Raw genomic sequence first — 19284 nt, 5'->3', positions numbered from 1 at the left:
TTAATCTATCCTAATTGTTTGGGAAAGGAGTAGTAGTTCTGGTATGCATGACTAAATGGGTCACATTGGCATGGTACAGAATACACCTTATTATTACACATAAATAAATTTTGGATTAAAAGTACTGTCAAAAAAGTTATATACCGACTGGCAATTGACTGCACTTAATTGAGTACTTGTTTTTATACAACTGCTAATTTGCATGGACATTTCTTTTTGTTTTAGGGTGTTTATGCCCGGGATGCTTTAGCAAAGAACATGTATGACCGACTGTTTAGCTGGCTGGTACAGCGGATCAATGAAAGCATAAAGGTTTGTCCCCGAAATCCTAACTACACAACATTGTTAATTTGAAATAATGTGTGTCGCAAGGTTAGCCAATTTTGGTTATTTTTTATTTTTTTTTCTATTTAATTCACATTTTTGTTTGCTTCAAAAATATAACTAATGTAGTTAAGGTTTTCCCTCTCTATGCCTTCCAGTCCTCTTACTTTACCAATGCTTCTACAGCAGCAGCTTTTTCAAGTGAGTAGTTTGAGAATACCAGTGGTCAGGACAGCGCCCAAGCGTATGTCAACTAGTATACTGATGTTCAGTTTGTCATGTTGGGAGCCAAATGTGCCATGTTTCTGGGGGCAGATATGTCTACCTACAGCCTATGCCCCCAAAAATATGCAAAGAAACCCAACAAAACAAATGTCATATTTACTAGGACAATATGTGCAAAAAAGGACTGCGAGATTCCATTTCATTCCTTAATTTAAACCTTTGGTTTATCTGAAATTCTTTGTAGGACTTAAAGTCATTGTGACCTCAGTCTGTATACCCCCTATATATATATAATACACACTTCTGATAGATGCATGTGTTGGTTCTCTTGGCTGAATTCTGATACGCTGACTTCTAGACCCACAGCCGAGTTTGCGTGCTTTGTTAAGGTGTGATCAGCAGTCATCAAAGGGTCAGTGAGAATTGACATCTGCATTCACAATGTTAAAGTTTTCACTCTAATTAACAGATCATTGCCCCAGAATAATTAAAACGGAATTGCATAACTGGATTGCCAGAGGCCTGTGTGTATACAAAAGAAAAACACATTCATTTATATGTGCAAATAATATATTATAACTTAATATAATACATGCTTACAGTTCCATTTATCTTCACCCTTAGGTATCTGAATTCCAAGGGAAGAAAGTAATGGGTGTCCTGGACATTTATGGCTTTGAAATATTAGAAGTAAGATTAATTGCTACTCTTTCCTATACAGTTATTTGGAAATTGACTATATATATATATATATATATATATATATATATATATATATATATATTATTTTTTTTTTTTACAATACATCATTTGGTTATGATCCAATTTCTCCTCCGTTTTCTGGTTATAATTGCTACTCATAGAAGATCCCCTTAAGCACTATTTACTTCTAATAATGATGCACAATTTCATTCTTAGAAAATTAATGGAGGTGTTTAAATGTGTATTCATTCATGTGGTTAGTTCTCTTGAGGTCTTAACCAGGAGAAAACGCTCACCTCCTGTGATGCAATGTAAGCTTCCAGTCACTTGATATGTGTAAAGCTACTCATAGTCACTCAGTCCAGCCATTTCTGTCTATGGGCTTAATGCCGACCATGTCCTAATCTCTACAGTTTCTTCCAATAGTAATTAGTGCTGTCAGTATCTACCAAATTCCATTCACATAAACATTAGATTGAGCTGATGCATTGGGGGGGAGGGGGGAGGGGGGCTAATTCACTAAAGCAGTGTATGCTGTTCACTTTGCAAAATTAATCAATGATAGTATACCGTGAACCTTGGAATACCCAATAATGTGTAAAAAAAAAAAAAAAAAACAGGATTATTTCTAGTACATGACTGGTTGATTGAAGTGAACAAGTTTTGTGAATATTGATTTTGCTAAGTGAACAGTCCCTATAATGCCACAGCACCAGCCTAATGTGTCGCCTGACAATGGCACATGGTGCATACATATCTAACTACGTTGAAGGTCTTTGGGAAATTGAAACTTTGAAAGTATTTATCTGCCAGTTTTCAAAATGCAGTAAATAAAATGTTGGAAAACACTATTTTATCAAAGGTTTCAGGCAATTTTTCAATTAGGTTCTCTCCTTTTAGGAGGAGAAAGGATGAATGTTGTATTTAATGATCTAAAATCTTTTTCAAATAAAGAACAATTGTTTTTAGAGGTTTTTTTTTTTTTTTTTTTTAAACAAAAGACAATTTACAAGTGTTTCCACTAATATGGTACATTTTTAATGTAACTGTTCATGTTTACTAGGTTAACAGCTTTGAACAATTCATTATTAATTATTGTAATGAGAAGCTTCAGCAAATCTTTATTCAAATGACATTAAAAGAAGAACAAGAAGAGTACAAGAGAGAGGTAAATAGAATTCCGGTGTTCGATTTTATTTCTTATCTTACTCCTTAATTCCTTCATAAGATTGGAACATCTCATGGATCTGTGTCTTAGGTACCTACTTATATATACTACTAAGTACATACTACGTATAAAGAATAGAAGTTCTTTCAGAAGCAGGGTACAGAGTCCATGCCTTGGTTGACATCTGCGTACATTTTATCAATAAGCAGATACTCAGCCCACCAGTGTTAACACAAACATGAAGTAAGAGTTTTGAGTAGAGTTGGTCTTCATTCACAACCTGGAAGTAGAATAAAGCCCAAAACCTCCAGCGCCTCAGAAGATCACAGACTATCGATTAAAGGTAAATATTGTCCTCATTCCTCAACCACTCCAGAGTCTCTTACCGAATTTTCTGATCCAAAATATAGATTTGAGTCAAATAAAGCTTTAAATAAAAAATGTCTCTGTGTCTGCTCCATATTTCCAGTAGATCTAGTCACTCCAGTGTTTCCATAAACATCTTCATCTCATCACATATGCGCCCCCAAAAATAAAAAAAAACTCATATAGTGTAGTAATTTCTAAAATATCACAAAAAATATATTATACTGTGCTCACAAATGTGCATGCCAGCATACGTAATAAACACCAGTGATACTGGTATGCACATATGTGAGCACAATATAATATATATTTTTGTGCTATTTTAAAAAAGACTCTATATATAGAGTTTTTATTGTTTTTGGGGATGCACATGTGATAAGATGAAGATGTTTATGGAAGATGTGGAAACACTGGAGTGACAGGGTGTAATGGAAATAAAGAGAAGATTTTTTACCAAATCTTCATTGTTGGTTAGAAAATCCAGAAAGAGTCTGGAGAGTGATTGAGGAGGACAATACTTACCTTTGAGCGATAGTTGATGTGCTTCTGAGGGGCTAGACATTTTGGACTTTATTTGAACTGTAACTCACTAGGGGGCACTGAAGTTCGGTCCGGCAGCTGGGGAGTTGTTGTTGGGTGCACTTGTGCGCTGGTGGATTTTTGAACTGACAACCTTGAAGTAGATTGTTGTGTTATCCTATTATTAGAAAATATTGATTATTAAGCGTGGAGTATCAACTTTCATTTTTTTTTTTTAAAGTTACATTAATTTATAAACTAAAATGCAGCATGCACTATAAAACTGATTTGTCTTGTTTCTCTATTTTTTATTATAGGGGATCGAATGGCGTCACATTACCTTTTTTGACAATGAAATCATCTGTAATCTCATAGAAGATGTAAGTAGCAGTTTCCCTATATATCACACACAGGAACATAGGCCATTTCTAAAAATCAGATATTTTTTTTTTTTTTCTTGGTTTTTACCTATTCCAATTTAAATGTTATATTGGGTAGATACGATTAACCTTTTATGCTGATTACTGATCAAATAATCCTGCCCTATAATAATTCATATGTTCACAAAATAATTTCTTATTTTTGGGTGGAGTGGAGCAAAGTACTATTCTCCTCCAGGTCTTCACTGTTCAAGGACTTTGACTGAGTGTTGCTCTTATAAGTAAATTTAAAAGCTTGCACTATTTTTTTGTAAGATGTTTTAATTCTACTATTGTTTACTTTATTCTGTATATATTGTAGTAAATAATAGAAGGGATTGTATAAAATAATTTAAATTGATAACTGTACATGCTTTGTCCCCCTGGCAGAGTACCAATGGCATTTTAGCAGTGCTGGATGAAGAATGCCTGCGCCCAGGGAATGTAACTGATGCCACCTTTCTAACCAAGCTAGGAACAAAATTCAAAAACCATAAGCACTTCAAAAGCAAGGCCACCCAAAATGAAAAACGCATTACTGATAACACATTGCCTGACAATGCTTTCCGAATTGAACATTATGCTGGACAGGTGAGAATGAATAGCTCCTTATACTTTTAACACAGACAGTTATTAGCTCCCTGTAAATATCTCTATGAAAGCAACTGTTGAGTACAGCATATTCTTTCCAGGAATTTTACATGTACTTGTTTTTTTAGACATTTATTAAAATAAAATAGTCTAATACATTTTTACAAACACAGATAGGAAGACAAAGCTTTGTGAGGACCAATATATAGTACAAAGTAGTTAAAGAAACTGGATTTTTTTGTACTTACCTGTAAAATTAATTTCTTGGAGTACATCACAGGACAAAGAACAACCACATTACTCATTACTTGATGGGATATGCATCACCTACAGATGAATGGACACTGGCAAAAAAAGACAGGAACTCCTCCCCTATATAACCCCTCTCATACAGGAAGTGCTTCAGTTTTGTATCAAGCAATGCATTACTACAGAGAGGTGGGACCCAAGTAATAGCAACCATAAACACCATCTCCTGAGTAAAAAAAAAAAAAAAAACATAAATGAAGGGTCCTCAAAAGGCACAAAAGTTTTTTTCTGCAAAGAAGGCTAAATTAAAATTAAGTACCCATAGAGGCATGGGTTAACCCATTATAGGAACCATATGCATGACTCCTTAAACTAAGGTTCTCACTTATAAATGAGAGGAAATCAGCCTCTGGAAAACATTGCCATGGTTGAGATCTGCCCTTAGAAAGCACTCAAGGTCATCTTCAATTCTACTCCAGACTGGAGAATAGACAGGATCCGACCAATGTCATACTTGCAAGGATGAAACCCTCTAGCTTCACATCAAACCACATAAGACTTCCAAGTCCTATCGTAAATGTTGCTGGAAGTCTTTCTGGCTCTTAAAGTAGGAATGGCTGTATCAGCCGCTCCTCTGTCCTACAGAATTCTGACTTCAATAACAAAGCCCTTAAAACCAGTGATCATAAAAAAGGGTGGAAGAAAGGAGGTCTGGTCAAGCCGTAAACATCCATGGACCATCTAACATCATATTCACGATGGCCAAACTGGTGCAATCAGAATCACTGGTGTTCCTTCCCCCTAAATTCTGCACAACAGGTAAGGAACAAGCTGTATTGGAGAAAAAGTAAATATCAGAGAGAACTGGCCTCATGGCATCACCAGGGTATCTACTACAAAATTAGAAAAAAAAAGAGAAAAATGGGAATACTAATAAATTAGGATGTAGTGAACACCCTCTAGTAACCTACCCACTCACTCTTAAATATACAGTAGATTAAAGAGTGGGGCTCTATGGCAAAAAAACAGCATACAAGAAAAATAAGGTAAATAAAAAGAGTAAAGACAACAAAGAAGAAGAACAAGGCGCCTAGTGTACTCCAGTGTTCATAGATGCCTGTGTTTATACCTCAGCCGCTCCTTTAAAAAGACTCCTGGGATCAGAGTAAAAACAATATAGCAACTAGGTAAAAAAGGAAGCGCTTCTGGTTAAGGCTATCAATCAAAGCTGGTATCAATGTAAGTATGTAATTGTAAAAATGCACATAGTTATATCCTAAGTGTAAGAAGCTCAACATGGGAAAAGTTTAAAATTCAAAACGGTTTATTCAGTAAAAACAGTAATCAAGTAGTAGATTAGGCACTGGATCACAGTTTAAATGGAGTGTCAGGCTGAGCCTGTCTACTTGCCCCACAGCTGCCTGATCACACAGTGCCATGTAAAGCCATAGATGACAGGGCACAGCACATCAGCTGTTAGGACGACCAGGGCGGAGTGTAATCCGGAGGGTAGGACACTGCAACTGCAGACAGGATCTGACTATGACAAGGCGTGGAGGCGCGAAACACGCCGTCATGGTGACGGGACCGTTCTTCCTTCGGCTTCCTGCTCACTGATAGTGGCTGTCTGCTTAAGCCTGTCTCCAGTGCGCAGATGATTGATGTCATCACCTCTGCCCTTACTGGTTCCATCGAGCCCCACACTGATGCACATTGTTGCAGTGTCCTACCCTCCGGATTACATGCCGCCCTGGTCGTTCTAACAGCTGATGTGCTGTTCCCTGTCATTCTATGGCTTTACACGGCTCTGTGTGATCTGGCGGCTGCGGGGCAAGTAGACAGGCTCAACCTGACACTCCATTTAAACTGTGATCCAGTGCCTAATCTACTACTTGATTACTGTTTTTACTGAAAAAACTGTTTTTAATTTTGGACTTTTCCCATGTGGAGCTTCTTACACTTAGGAAATAACTCTCTGCATTTTTACAATTACATACTTACATTTATACCAACTTTGCTTGATAGCCTTAACCAGAAGCCCTTCCTTTTTTCCCTAGTTGCTATAAATAGAAAGAGTAGTCTAAAGCACCATATCTGATGAGCCACCAGGGAATGGTTACAAAAACATATCAACCCTACAATAGGTGTAGCAAAAAGTATAACATCTTATTGTAAATACAATTTAAGCAAATGCAACATGTTGAGAAATTATGTAAAACAAAACACCTTCCCACCATCAGCAATTGAAAAAAGACAACATAAGCATTTGCTTATATTGCATTTACATTGAAATTTGATACTTTTTGCTACACCTATTGTAGGTTGATATGTTTTTGTAACCATTCCCCAGTGGCTCATCGGATATGGTGCTTTAGGCCTACCTTTCTCAACCAGTGCGCTATGGCACACTAGTGTGCCGCCATAGGTCCTCAGGTGTGCCGCGGGATCATGGGGAGAGAAGGGCTGTTAGATGAGCCCAATCTCCCAATCCCCTGCTGATCTGTACATCGGCACTGATAGAGAGCTCGGTCAGTATCAAAAGTGAAAGTAAAGGGAGGGGAAGTGTGCTGTGCTCTCTGCTTCCCCCTACAGTGCAGTACCCGGCTAAATGAAAATGGTACTGTGCTAGAGTGTTTCAAAAGGCTTTATATATGTGTGTGTGTGTGTGTGTGTGTGTGTGTGTGTGTGTGTGTGTGTATATATATGTGTATGTGTGTTTGTGTTTGTGTGTGTGTGTGTGTATATATGCGTGTGTATGTGTGTGTGTGTACGTGTGTACATGTTTTTGTACATGTGTGTATGTATGTGTACATGTACGTATGTACATGTGTGTACGTATATGTGTGTACATATGTTTGTGTGTACCATATAATCTACTACTTTATAAAACCATGGTCAAGCCACATCTGGAGTACTCTGTCCAGTTCTAGTCGCCAATCCTCCGAAAGGATGTGTGGAAACTAGAGAGAGTCCAGAGAAGGGCAACTAAACTGATTAGGGAATTGGAGGGCCTTAATTATTAATTAAAAATTAATTACCCATAATGGCGGGCATGGAGGGATCACAGACCAATGCTGCAAGAGGCCCGTGTGTGGACTTTGTCCATTCATAACTGAAGAATAGTGTGTTTACAATGCTTCAGTTTGTGAATGAACGAGAAGCTCTAAGAGCTATTCCTGTACATCCATTCTGTGCTGCTGAGGCTGCAGAGATGGAGAATGAGGGATGTGCCCTTAATCTCCTCGCTCTGTCTCAAAGGTGAAACATCAGAGGTCAGTTTAGAGTTCTGATATTTCACCAAAGCCCCCCAACGGGACTCCCAAAAAAGAAGAAAAAAATAATTAAATGGTTAAAAAAAAAATGAATAAAATAAAATGGTAAACAAAAAGGTAAAATAATAAAACAACAAAAGTAAAAAACTACTGACACTAGTGGCAGAACTACCAGGGTCATAAAGGTTGCACTCGCGACCTGGCCCTGGCGTTCCGCCTCCTATTTTGGAGGGAAGGGCCCTGAAGGTTCTAGTTACGTCTCTGATAAGGTCTGTTTGTTAAAGTGTATCCAAAGCCAAACATTTTTTATTTTTAGATTTAGATTGAGTTGTGAGGGAAAATGCGCACCCTCTTTATTTGTCCTGGTGAACATTGTCGTGAGTATAAGTGAGATAAAATCTAAAATTTCAGCAATAGAGGGAAAATCTTTAAATGACAACATCTGTTTTAGTAACAGTGAGGTTGGTTTACTACATGCAGAGGAGGTTTTATTGTCAACGCTTAAAGCTGAACTCCATCTTTTAACATACTTTACATAGCTTGTTTAGGCCAGCTTGGCCCAAATGAACTATGCCCCTCACTAATACTGTATGTGGATGTGAAGTATAAACTGTATGTAGCTGTGGCAACATACAGCATACCACGCTGTGTTCTGGGTTGAAGCCGAAATTTCCTGTCTCATACCCGGAACACAGTGCAGTGTATCACAGCGACGCTCAACTATTTAGAGAAAGCAATGTATTCTAGCAATGAATATAAAGCTTCCTCTGATTGGCTGAGTAAGAGGTTGTGACATCATCTGTGCGCCTCCATGACTCAAAACTTCATTGCTAGAATACATCGCTTTCTCTGAATGGCTGAGCATCACTGTGATAGACTCTCCTGTGTTCTGGGCATGAGACAGGAAGTCTCGTCTCCAACCCGGAACATAGTGCGGTATTCTGTATGAAGCCTCAGCTACATATAGTTTATACCTCACATGTTATTGAGGGACATAGTTTGTTTGGGCCAAGCTGGCCCAAACGAACTATGTAAAGCATATCAAAAGATGCAGTTCAACTTTAATTGAACATGCTGAAGTTAGAAGATGATTGGCTACTATGAACAGCTGCACCAGATTCTGAGTACTCCAGTTTTAGTAAATCTCCCCCTATGGTTTGCTTTATTATGCTTTAATTCCTTCTAGGAAATCACTCCCTACGAGTCTATTGTAGGTAAGAAAAAACATAATATCCTCTTAGGTGATTCCATTATTTTACTTCATAAATGTGGGATTCTCACTCAGCAATTGTTCTGTGCAGGTCACTTACAACACTGAAGGTTTTCTGGACAAAAACAACGATCTTCTCTTCAGAGACCTCTCCCAAGCCATGTGGAAGGCCAAACATGAACTGCTGAAATATCTTTTCCCAGAAGGTGACCCAAAGAACTCCTCATTGAAACGTCCACCCACTGTTGGCTTCCAGTTTAGAGCATCTGTGTCAACACTTATGAAGAATCTGTATGCCAAGAACCCCAACTATATTCGGTAACTAGTTTCTGATATTCAGTTATACATGAGGGCTCTTGAGGGAAGAAATATAAATGTTTAAATAATGACAGCAAACAAAGGTAAATGCATTGTAAAATTCCACCAACCATCAAGGTTACAGAATACTCAGATGTCATCAACTGAATATTGTTTAGCATTGAAAGGCATTTTCTCCACATTTGCAGAACATACTGGGAACCAATTTTCTCCCACTGCTGTGTGAGCCTATGAGGAGAGAGAGAATTGGGAGAGCCACTGCTCTCATGCACATCGCTGGATCTAGGTGGGGCTTAGGTAAGTATATGGGAGGGCTGGAGGGGGAAGAGCTGCACCCAGGAGTTTTTTAACCTTAATGCATATATAGCATTAGGGTAAAAAAAAACCTGCCTTTAGAACCACTTTACTGTGGGGAAGATTTGCTGACTTTAACTACTTGCCGACCGCCGCAAGTAGATATACTGCGGCGGTCAGCCCCGGCCAGGCAAAGTGACGTATATATACGTCACTAGCCTGTGACCGGTTTGTGAGCCCATAGCGTGCGAGCGCACGCCCGCCACGGCTCGTTCACGGAGGAGTCCGTGCGTGTGACCGGTGGACCCGATGTCCGCCGGTCACATTGCGATCGTCGGTAGAGCGGGAGAAAGACGGGCGGCTTATGTAAACAAGCCACCTGTCATTCTCCCCTGTGTAAAAATGGAGATCAGACGGTTCTACTATGTAGAACCGTTGATCTCTGTTTTTACAATAGGAGACATGTTCCACTACAGTTAGAAACACGCCCCTAGGACACACTTAACCCCTCCCTCTCCAATACAGTTAACCCGTTCCCTGCCAGTGTCATTTTTACAGTAACAGTGCATATTTTTAGCACTGATTACTGCAGTAATGTCACTGGTAACCCCAAAAGTGTCAAAAATGTCAGTCAAGGGTCCGATCTGTCCGCCGCAATGTCGCAGATCGCCGCCATTACTCGTTAAAAAAAAAAAACACCAAAAATTACAAAAATCTTTCCCTTTGTTAGTAAACGTGATAACTTTTGCGCAAACCAATCAAAATACGCTTTTTGCGATTTTTTTTTACCAAACATATGTAGCATAAAACAAATTGTCTGAAAATGTTAAAAAATTTTGATTTTTACTTTTTTTTGGGGGGGAATTTCATATACAAAAATTTGAAAAATATTGTTATTTTTGCAAAATTTACGCTCTTTTTTTGTTTATAGCGCATGATCAAAAAATCGCACAGGTGATCAAATACCACCAAAAGAAAGATCTGTTTGTGGGAAAAAAAGGACGTCAAATTTGTTTAGGTACAGCGTTGCATGACCGCGCAATTGTCCGTTAAATTCACGCAGTAAAAAATCGCCAAAAACCCCCTGGTCGGAATGGGGGTAAAATCTTCCGGGGCTTAAGTGGTTAAACATCCAATCACATGCAAGCAAAATTTTTCCTTTTTTTTTTTTTTTTTTTTTTATTTCCTAGCACACGATAAGATATTCTTTACTAAACTAAGTAAAAATACCATTTCAAAATGAAAATTCCCTTGACTATGCTTTACTCCTTTAGTAAATCAGCACCATTAGGTCTAACACTGATCAGTCAGACATGCTAATTATGACCATTTTCTGCTTTTATTTTATAACTGAACTGTATAAATTGCCTGTGGATTTTTTGATCTGTATTTGTAAGTGTTGCTATTCAGCTTGTCTGCTTGAATTGAAATACGATTTTTTATGTTGGTCTACTAAAAACTAAATTATTCTTTGGTTTTTGTGAAACAGATGTCTGAAACCCAACGGCACAAAGAAACCATCCCTATTTGATGATCAGCTTGTGAAGGCACAGGTTCAGTACCTTGGTTTGTTGGAGAATGTAAGAGTTCGTCGGGCTGGCTATGCTTTCCGGCAGGTGTACAGTGCTTTCCTGGACAGATACAAGTTGCTGAGTAGGACGACATGGCCCCGATGGGAAGGGGACGCAAGGTAAGACAAGTACCTCCAAGGAGATATCAAATATTACAGATAAAATGTACAGTTCTATAATACTGTACTATATCAAATACTGTATGTATTTGACAACCATGGATCAATACATAAATATTTATCATACCATTGCTTGTGTAATTTTTTCTTAAAATTGTTATAGTTTGGAAATTCTAGAGGCTGATATGTTTTCCAAACACAAACTTTGTTATTTTTGTGCTGTGTTACATTTGGTCGCTATACTGTTTCACTTTGGGCACTAGGAGTTAAAAAAATTATTGAAAATTATCAAATTATTCTGATTACGCCTACTTTTCTTTTATGCAAATGTGATCCCAACTTTTCTTTTTTTTTTTTAAAAGATAAAGCCAAAAGGGCAAAACACAGTTCATATAATTGAATTAATTGTTTTGACAGTTTTAATATTATATTTTTTTTTACATAAATATACTTTTTATGTCAAAGTAAAAACAGATCACTGCAAAGTGATTTAAATTAAATCACATATGAGTCCCGTTGTCAAACCTGACATTATTTGGTTGTTGGTGAATGAGTCTCAATAAGTCCATATAGAGAGGGAGAGGAGGACTTATGACTGGCCCTGGACCTGACCAAGGTTGGGTGGTGGCTATGCAAACCTGCTGGAGGGATGGGGGCTTGGAAGGTTAGTACCAGCTGGAACAGAAACAACGGCGCCCACAGGCAGTTGGGGCATGGGAGTAATTCCCCCGGGAAAGCTGGAAGAGCCCATTACCTCCTGAGTTGAATGTTCTACCTTCCTTGGCCATGGAATGGGAAGGCAGAAGGTCTGTGGTGTCTGTGCCCCCTGGGAGTGGTCGCCCTAGGGGTGCTCTGAGTAACAATTCGGTGTGGGACCCCACCGTGTGAAAAGGCACATGGTCACAGTCATTAAATTCTTCCCTTTTGCAATTCGTCTTTTAGGGATAGGCCTTTTGGCTAAGTGCGGGGGCACATTTTGTCTACCAGGCCTCAGGGCCTAGCCAGTGCGCAATCTGCAAGGCCACTTTTTTTTTTATTATTTATTTTCCTCCCACTGTTTGTCACTCCTTCACTTTTGTGTGTGTTTTTCTCACGGATGAAGGGTGTGAGTCCTTGGGCTTGAACTGACCTCTATGGGGAGGAAGTGTGACCCTCAGGTTCCTTCCTCCCCTGCCCTTATGAGGTCTCTCTTTAGGAGAGCCCCTCAACCAAGTATTCAATGGTCAGCTTCAGCTGACCTAGAAGAATGAGGTCTGCCAGGCCTTCTGGCTAGGCAGACCATTGGAAACCCTTTGTCTCTGTCAGGAGCCTTGCGCCCTGGGGGATCAGGGTAGAGGTCCTACCCTTTTGGGGGTGGATTAAAAGCACACCCTTAAGTGAACTTTTTAGTGTGTGTTCACATGCACGTACACTTAGGGGTTTTTTCGCTCTTGGTTTTTGCACCACCTTGGACAAAAAAAAAAAAAACAGCTTCTCTGCCTTTTGATCAAGATCAAGTGTAGTATCTGTTCTTATCAGTAGTTAGGGAAAGAACTCTGACTCCCTTTGCCAATTGGGGGAGTCAGTTAGTATTTACTTGATGTAATTGGGTGGGGGCAGTAGGAAGGCCTTTTTCCTCCTAGGTTGAATCTGGCCTTGTGCACAAGGCTTGTCCTCCAATTGTAGGCAAGGCTTTCCCTAAGCTCTCTAAGTTCTAATACCTTCCTGGTAGGGATGGAGAGGCACTGGTCTAGGGCTGGGCTGTGAAAAAAGTTTGTGGTGCATGTGCCCCTGAGGTGGCAGGCCACGGGTGCCGTAAATCCCACAGGTGGGGACACTCATCTTGAATTTTTCTAGCACAGAGGTCACTGCTCCATATTCACACTTTTTTTTCACATTTGCCTCTAGGGCCAGGCCTTTCGGCTAGAACCAGAGGAATTTTCTTATTCCTGGCTGAAGGGCCTGTCATGGTATTGCACTATGGCACTAAGCACTTCTCCACTTCCCTTTGCCCACTTTTATTTGTGTGTTTTTGTCACTTGCACTGTGCACTTTCTTTCAATTAGTAGGGTGTTAGCATGCAGACCTTCCCTGAAAGTCCTGGAAGGGGGGGTACGTGGCCTTCTTGTCTGGTCCTCCCTCTTGCATGGGATCTCCCTTCTGGGGAGCCCCACCTAATACTTGGGGTTGGTTTGTGTCGGCAGACCTCCCAGAGAATGAGGTCCACTTGGTTTCAGGCCAGGTGGGCCAGTAAGTACCTCAGTCCCTGTCAGGAGCCTTGAGCCCAGGGGGATCAGGGCAAGGGTCCTTGCTCTCCAGAGGTGGACCATGTGTACACCCTGTGCATTTTTTTGTGTTCTCACTTTTGTGAGTGCACTTTTTTTTGCACTGGGTGTCAAGTTTCTCTACACCATTTTGTGGTTGAAAAGGGATAAGCACATTCATAAAGGTCATATATCTATGTATGACTAAGACCTACTTGAAAAAGACATTTGAAAATTGTCACAGTAACTACTGGAGCCATATGATCCAAAAAAGCAATATGCATATACAGGTACTTGAAATCATGTCAGGATTTTGTTACCAGGTAAGTAAAATATGTTACTAGCACACCTAGGATAGTGTTGCAAAGTCCAAATATTTAATTAGAGAATCCTGCATGGTTCCAAAACAGTGCATTACAATGTTATCTCTAACAGTGGCGTACCAATACCCATTACAGTGCATGCAGCTGCTGCAGCCTGAGGGTGAAAAGGGAAGTTACAGAGGTAGGGCTGTGAAGGCAATTTAAAAATCTGTGATAAAACATATCCAGGGCCATCTTTAACCTGGGGCAAAAGGAGCAGCTGCCCAGGGCCCTATCATTGTTGAGGGGCCCAAAGCAGCTGCCCCTTGAGCCCTTGTCATGGGAATCCTGGACCAGTGGTGGGGCCATGGTGGGAGCAGGGATAAGCGAGAGCTGGGAGGGAGAAGAGCTCCCTGCCTACCAGAGGGACGAGGAGCAGCAGACGCAGCAACCCCAACGGGACGGTGCCCTCCAGAGGATAGATTCCTCCAACCTCCTCTCCACTCCCAGCTCAGACAGCGGCATGGAGGACAGGATCGGGGGCCCCGAGGACCGGCGGGAGATGCATGCAGCCAAGGACTGTTACCCGGGACAGTCTTCAGTCTATGACATAGAGCAGAGCACCCCTTTCCTCACCAGCCAAAAGGAGAAGGGCCCTGCCTGCTGCTGGCCAGCTTGAGCGTTCCTATGGAAGGAGGTACCATACATCATACACCTACCCACAGACTGGGACAGGAGGTGCACAGAAGGGAGTGCAGACAGGGCTTCGGGCCCCTCTCTCTCATTCCCCCCTCTCTTTCTCATCCTCCCTCTCTCTCTCATCCCCCTTTCTCTCATCCTCCCTCCCTCTCTCATCCTCCTCTCTCTCATCCCCCCTCTCTCTCACCCCCCTCTATCTCTCACCCCCCTTCTCTCTCATCCCAAATCCCCCTCTCATCCCCCCCTCTCTCACCCCCCGTCTCACCCACCTTTCTCACACTCATCCTCAATCATCCCCTCTCTCATCCCCAATCCCCTCTCTCTCTCATCCCCAATCCCCCCTCTCTCTCTCTCTCATCCCCAATCCCCTCGCACTCATCCCCCACTCGCTCTCTCATCCCCAATCCTCGCTCTCATCCCCCACTCTCTCTCATCCCCCTCTCTCTCTCATCCCCAATCATCCCCTCTCTCATCTCCAATCCCCTCTCTCTCTCTCTTATCCCAAATCCCTTCTCTCTCTCTCTCTCTCTTCCCCAATCCCCCCTCTCTCTCTCTCATCCCCAACCCCCCCTCTCTCTCTCTCATCTCCAATCCCCCCCTCGCTTTCTCTTTCATCCCCAATCCCCCCCCTTTCTCTCTCTCATCCCCAATCCCCCCTCTCTCTCTCATCCCCAACCCCCTCTCTCTGTCTCTCTTATCCCCAATCCAACCCTCTCTCATCCATAATCCCATCTCTCTCTTATCCCAAATCCCCTCATCACCCCTCTCTCTCATCCCCCAATCCCCCCTCTCTCTCTCATCCCCAATCACCTCTCTCTCTCTCACTCCCCCCTCTCATCTCATCCCCAATCCCCTCTCTCTCTCAGCCCCAATTCCTCTCTCTCATCCCCTCTCTTATCCCCAATCCTCTCTCTCTCTCTCATCCCCAATCCTCTCTCTCTCATCCCCAGTCCCCTCTCTCTCATCCCAAATCCCCGCTCTCTCTCTCTCTGATCCTCAATCCCCTCTCTCTTTCGTCCCCCAATCCCCCCTCTCTCTTTCATCCCCGATTCCCTCTCTCTCATCCCCAATTCCCTCTCTCATCCCCACCTCTCTCTTACCCCCCCTCTCTCTCATCCCCAATCATCCTCTCTCTTTCTCATCCCCAATCCCCTCTCGCTCTTTCATCCCCCTCTCCCTCATCCCCAATTCCCCCTCTCTCTCTAATCACCAATCCCCTCTCTATTTTATCCCCAATCCCCCCCCCCTCTCTCTCTCATCCCCAATCCCCCATCTCTCTCTCAACCCCAATCTCCCCTCTGTCTCTCATTCCCAATCCGCCCCTCTCTCATCCTCAATTCCCCCTATTTCTCACCCCCCTCTCTCTCTTTCACCCACCCCCTCTCTCTTTCACCTCCCTCTCATCCCTCTCTATCTCTCTCGCTTCCTCTCTCATACCACACTCTCACCCTTCTCTTTCACCCACCCCTCTCTCACACCTCTCTCTCACCCCCCCTCACCCCTCTCTTACTCTTCTGTCTCACACCACTCTCTCTCTCACCCCCCTCTCTCACCTCCCTCTCTCTCTCAGCCCCCCTTTCTCAGCCTCTCTCTCTCTCACCCCACCTCGCTCAACCCTCTTTCTCTCTCTCACACACCCCTCTCTCACTCACCTCCTCTATCTCTAACCCTCTTTCTCATTCACCCACCTCCCTCTCTCATTCTTTCACTCCCCCCCCCCCCATCGCATGCAGGCAGGGGAAACTGAGTGGACACTGACTGATAGGTGACAGCAAATGAGTGTCACCACTGATCACATCAAACCCAAGCACTGCCACTGATCCCGTCCCCAAGTACTGCCACTGAGCACATCCCCCTTCCCCCCTTCAAGCACTGCTACTGAACCCCCCCCAAAGCAAAATTGCATGCAGGGGGGGGGGGGGGTCCCAAAGAAATATTTGCTCAGGGTCCAATCAATATTAAAGATGGCCCTGAACGTATCCATCACAGTATTATTAAGAAATGCAAAAGTTGCTGTTGTCGCTGACCCTGTACCTCATGAGACATTTGCAATTAAGAACAACAGCTGATATCAGACATACAGGAGGAGCTTAAAAAAGAGAGAAAGGAGGCGCAAACACCTAGTGCATTACCCGTGGTACACTGTTAATAATTTTAATAAAATGCCAAATGCATACTCACAGACATGAAGATAGTAAAAGCGTGTTACAAGAATCCACCATGCATAAACAGGAACATGTCCTTGAAGTCAGGACCACTAACGCATTTCGGGAGTCAAGCCCCCTTCCTCAGAGCCTTTTTTTATTTGATACAGGAGGAGCTTTTAGAATTGTTGTTGCTAACCACAGATCCCCTTTCAGGCTGTGAAGTAAAGAGAATAAGCCCTGGTTCACACTGAATGCGGCTTTGAAATCATGCGACTTTACTTGAAATCACACAATTTCAAAGCCACATGTCAGTGCAACTTTAGCTGTCACTTGGCTGACATCTGGGCGACGTCATGTACAGATGTCTTTGCAGGTCGCAACTGAAATTGCCAAAAGTAGTGCAGGAACTACTTTTTCAAATTGGTGCAGCACCGCAAAGTCCATGTCGCACCGGCTTGAACAGTTCCATTGCCGACAATAAGGTGCAAATCGCATTGGTATGAACGTGGGCTTAGGCTGCTTTAGTAGTGTAGATTTATTGCCTTCAGAACTTTTGGTCATCCTGGCCAACACCGAAAATTACACCCCAATATCTACCTCCTCAGCTAAAAACTAGTTCTGAAAAAAAAAATCTCACAGTTTATATAAGGCAGGCCATAGATGGTAAATATTTACCAACCATGGTTTGCAGAAAATAAATTTTCACAATTCCTCCTATCAACAGAAAGCTTATAGGGGAATCCCTCTTGCCGAGCATTTGTCTGATCCCAGGACAGGTGGCGGGGGCAGGCTGGGGAAGCCGTCCCTGCCATAAGAAGAAGACATTGATTATTGCTAGCGGCTATAGCAAGTGAATCCAGCAGGCTGATTGTACCCAAGTTGATTGATCAATCAACTTGATACATTCAACTGCTCACACACACGGCTCAAATCTTGGCCAGTTTCTGCTGAACTGGCCAAGATTCTAATCGTCTGTGGCCGGCCTAAGTTTGTATTAGGGGTATGGAGTAATTGTATGCAAGAGTACTAACAATTATGTCATATTATAAAATATTATGATGGGTAATATTATTGCTGCTACAATTCTTTTTGTAGGCAGTCCATACTGCAGTTAGTCTGCTGACCTAAAGAGGGCACTGTGCCGCTCCTTTGGCTGGCAGTAACTCATAGGGGATTAAAGTTGTCACCTTAATGGGCTTCAGGCTGCCATCTTAGGGAGGCTGGCATCTTCCATTGAAAGCAGAAATCATGCAAGAATTGGGCCCTGAGTTGTCGATTGCTAAAAAAGACTGGTGGTTAAATAGAAAATGAAAGTTAATGTTTATTCCCTGCACTGCTGCCCACTCTTTCCTGACAACTTTTACTTTCGGCACTGGTCTTTAAATGTACTAACTTTACTGACGGCTCTCCTGCTTCTTTGATTTTAATATACTTTATGTTACCATTGATGACAATAAGAGGGCCCGGGTGAGCCACACCAAAATTCTGCTATGGGGTCCCCTATAATCTGTAGTTACACCCTTGATATTTAGATATATATTTGGCCTTTAAAATGAGATCCAAGGTGTGCTGGCAATATATTTTACTTTATATGTGATGCAAGTTAACAGTTACTACTCCATCCTAGCCAATGTCTATTCTGGTATGGTGTGTAATGGGAATAATATAAGGAGTTTGTGAAAGGATTTTGTTAATGGGACAGTTTAAATATACAAAGCTGTACTGGAAGCTCTACATTAAAGGGGTTGTAAACCTCAGTCATGGAATCTGAGGAAAGCACATATACCTGTAGTGTTTACTTATGTCTCTCCAAAGCTCTAAGTGCCGTTTCTCACTGGTGCTTCGTTTCTACATTATCAGCATGAGTCACGTCTGAGATGTTTTCCTGACACATGAGATAAATTTGTGTCAGGAGGGGGGGGGGGCTCAGCAGACAGCTTGTCTATTCAGAACACAGTTCTAATGTGTGGAGGGGGGTGTGCCTTTCCTCCAGCCAGCTCTCACACACTGTTACTGCAGCCTCTCTGCCCCCTCCTCTGTAATACTAACAGATGAAGAAAGATTTTTTGCCCTTTTGAAGGAAGGGGCGTAGAGAAGAGAAGAGAAGAGAAGAGAAGAGAAGAGAAGACCGCAGATAAACAAGAAAAACCTATGTAGGAGGATTTATTTTATCTGAGGCTGTTCACTTTACTGGGTATATGTCAGGGTTTACAACCACTTTAAGGTATTTGGGGTACTGTAGCAGTGCTTACCCCTGGTACACCTATTGGTTCTTCACTGGTATACCTTGTTGCAATAAAGTACTTTTATTCAAGAGCACGCTGAGTTGCCAGCCCTTCTGTCTTGAGTTCATATTTATGGGAGTTAAACGCCCTGGCTTGAGCACTGGACTCCATTCTTTGGACTCATCATTAGCAGTGGAGCTGGGGTAATCCTTGCTGTTTTCCACACACTATACTAGAGACACGGGGGGCGGGGGGGGGATTCAATAAAGGATTTACAACACTTTTCTGGGCCCTTTAAAATGTTAATAGCATGATAGATAG

At 42.0% G+C, this 19284-nt stretch overlaps 1 protein-coding gene across 2 annotated transcripts in view; it reads left to right on the top strand.

Moving 5' to 3' along the window:
• The window catches only part of MYO1A (myosin IA), a 148995-nt gene that overhangs the window by 96355 nt on the left and 33356 nt on the right, over window positions 1-19284 (top strand). For both annotated transcript variants that reach the window (XM_082244519.1, XM_082244518.1), the window contains exons 12-18: window positions 226-312; window positions 1174-1239; window positions 2315-2419; window positions 3622-3684; window positions 4114-4314; window positions 9137-9363; window positions 11147-11347. In XM_082244519.1, coding sequence (XP_082100645.1) covers window positions 226-312; window positions 1174-1239; window positions 2315-2419; window positions 3622-3684; window positions 4114-4314; window positions 9137-9363; window positions 11147-11347 — 950 coding nt within the window. The remainder of the gene's footprint in view (window positions 1-225; window positions 313-1173; window positions 1240-2314; window positions 2420-3621; window positions 3685-4113; window positions 4315-9136; window positions 9364-11146; window positions 11348-19284) is intronic.

The sequence above is a fragment of the Pelophylax lessonae genome (genome assembly GCF_965119305.1).
Source record: "Pelophylax lessonae genome assembly, chromosome: 2".
NCBI lineage: Eukaryota > Metazoa > Chordata > Amphibia > Anura > Ranidae > Pelophylax > Pelophylax lessonae.
The sequence above is the reverse complement of the archived record's forward strand: the minus strand, read 5'-3'. Positions and strand labels throughout refer to the sequence as shown.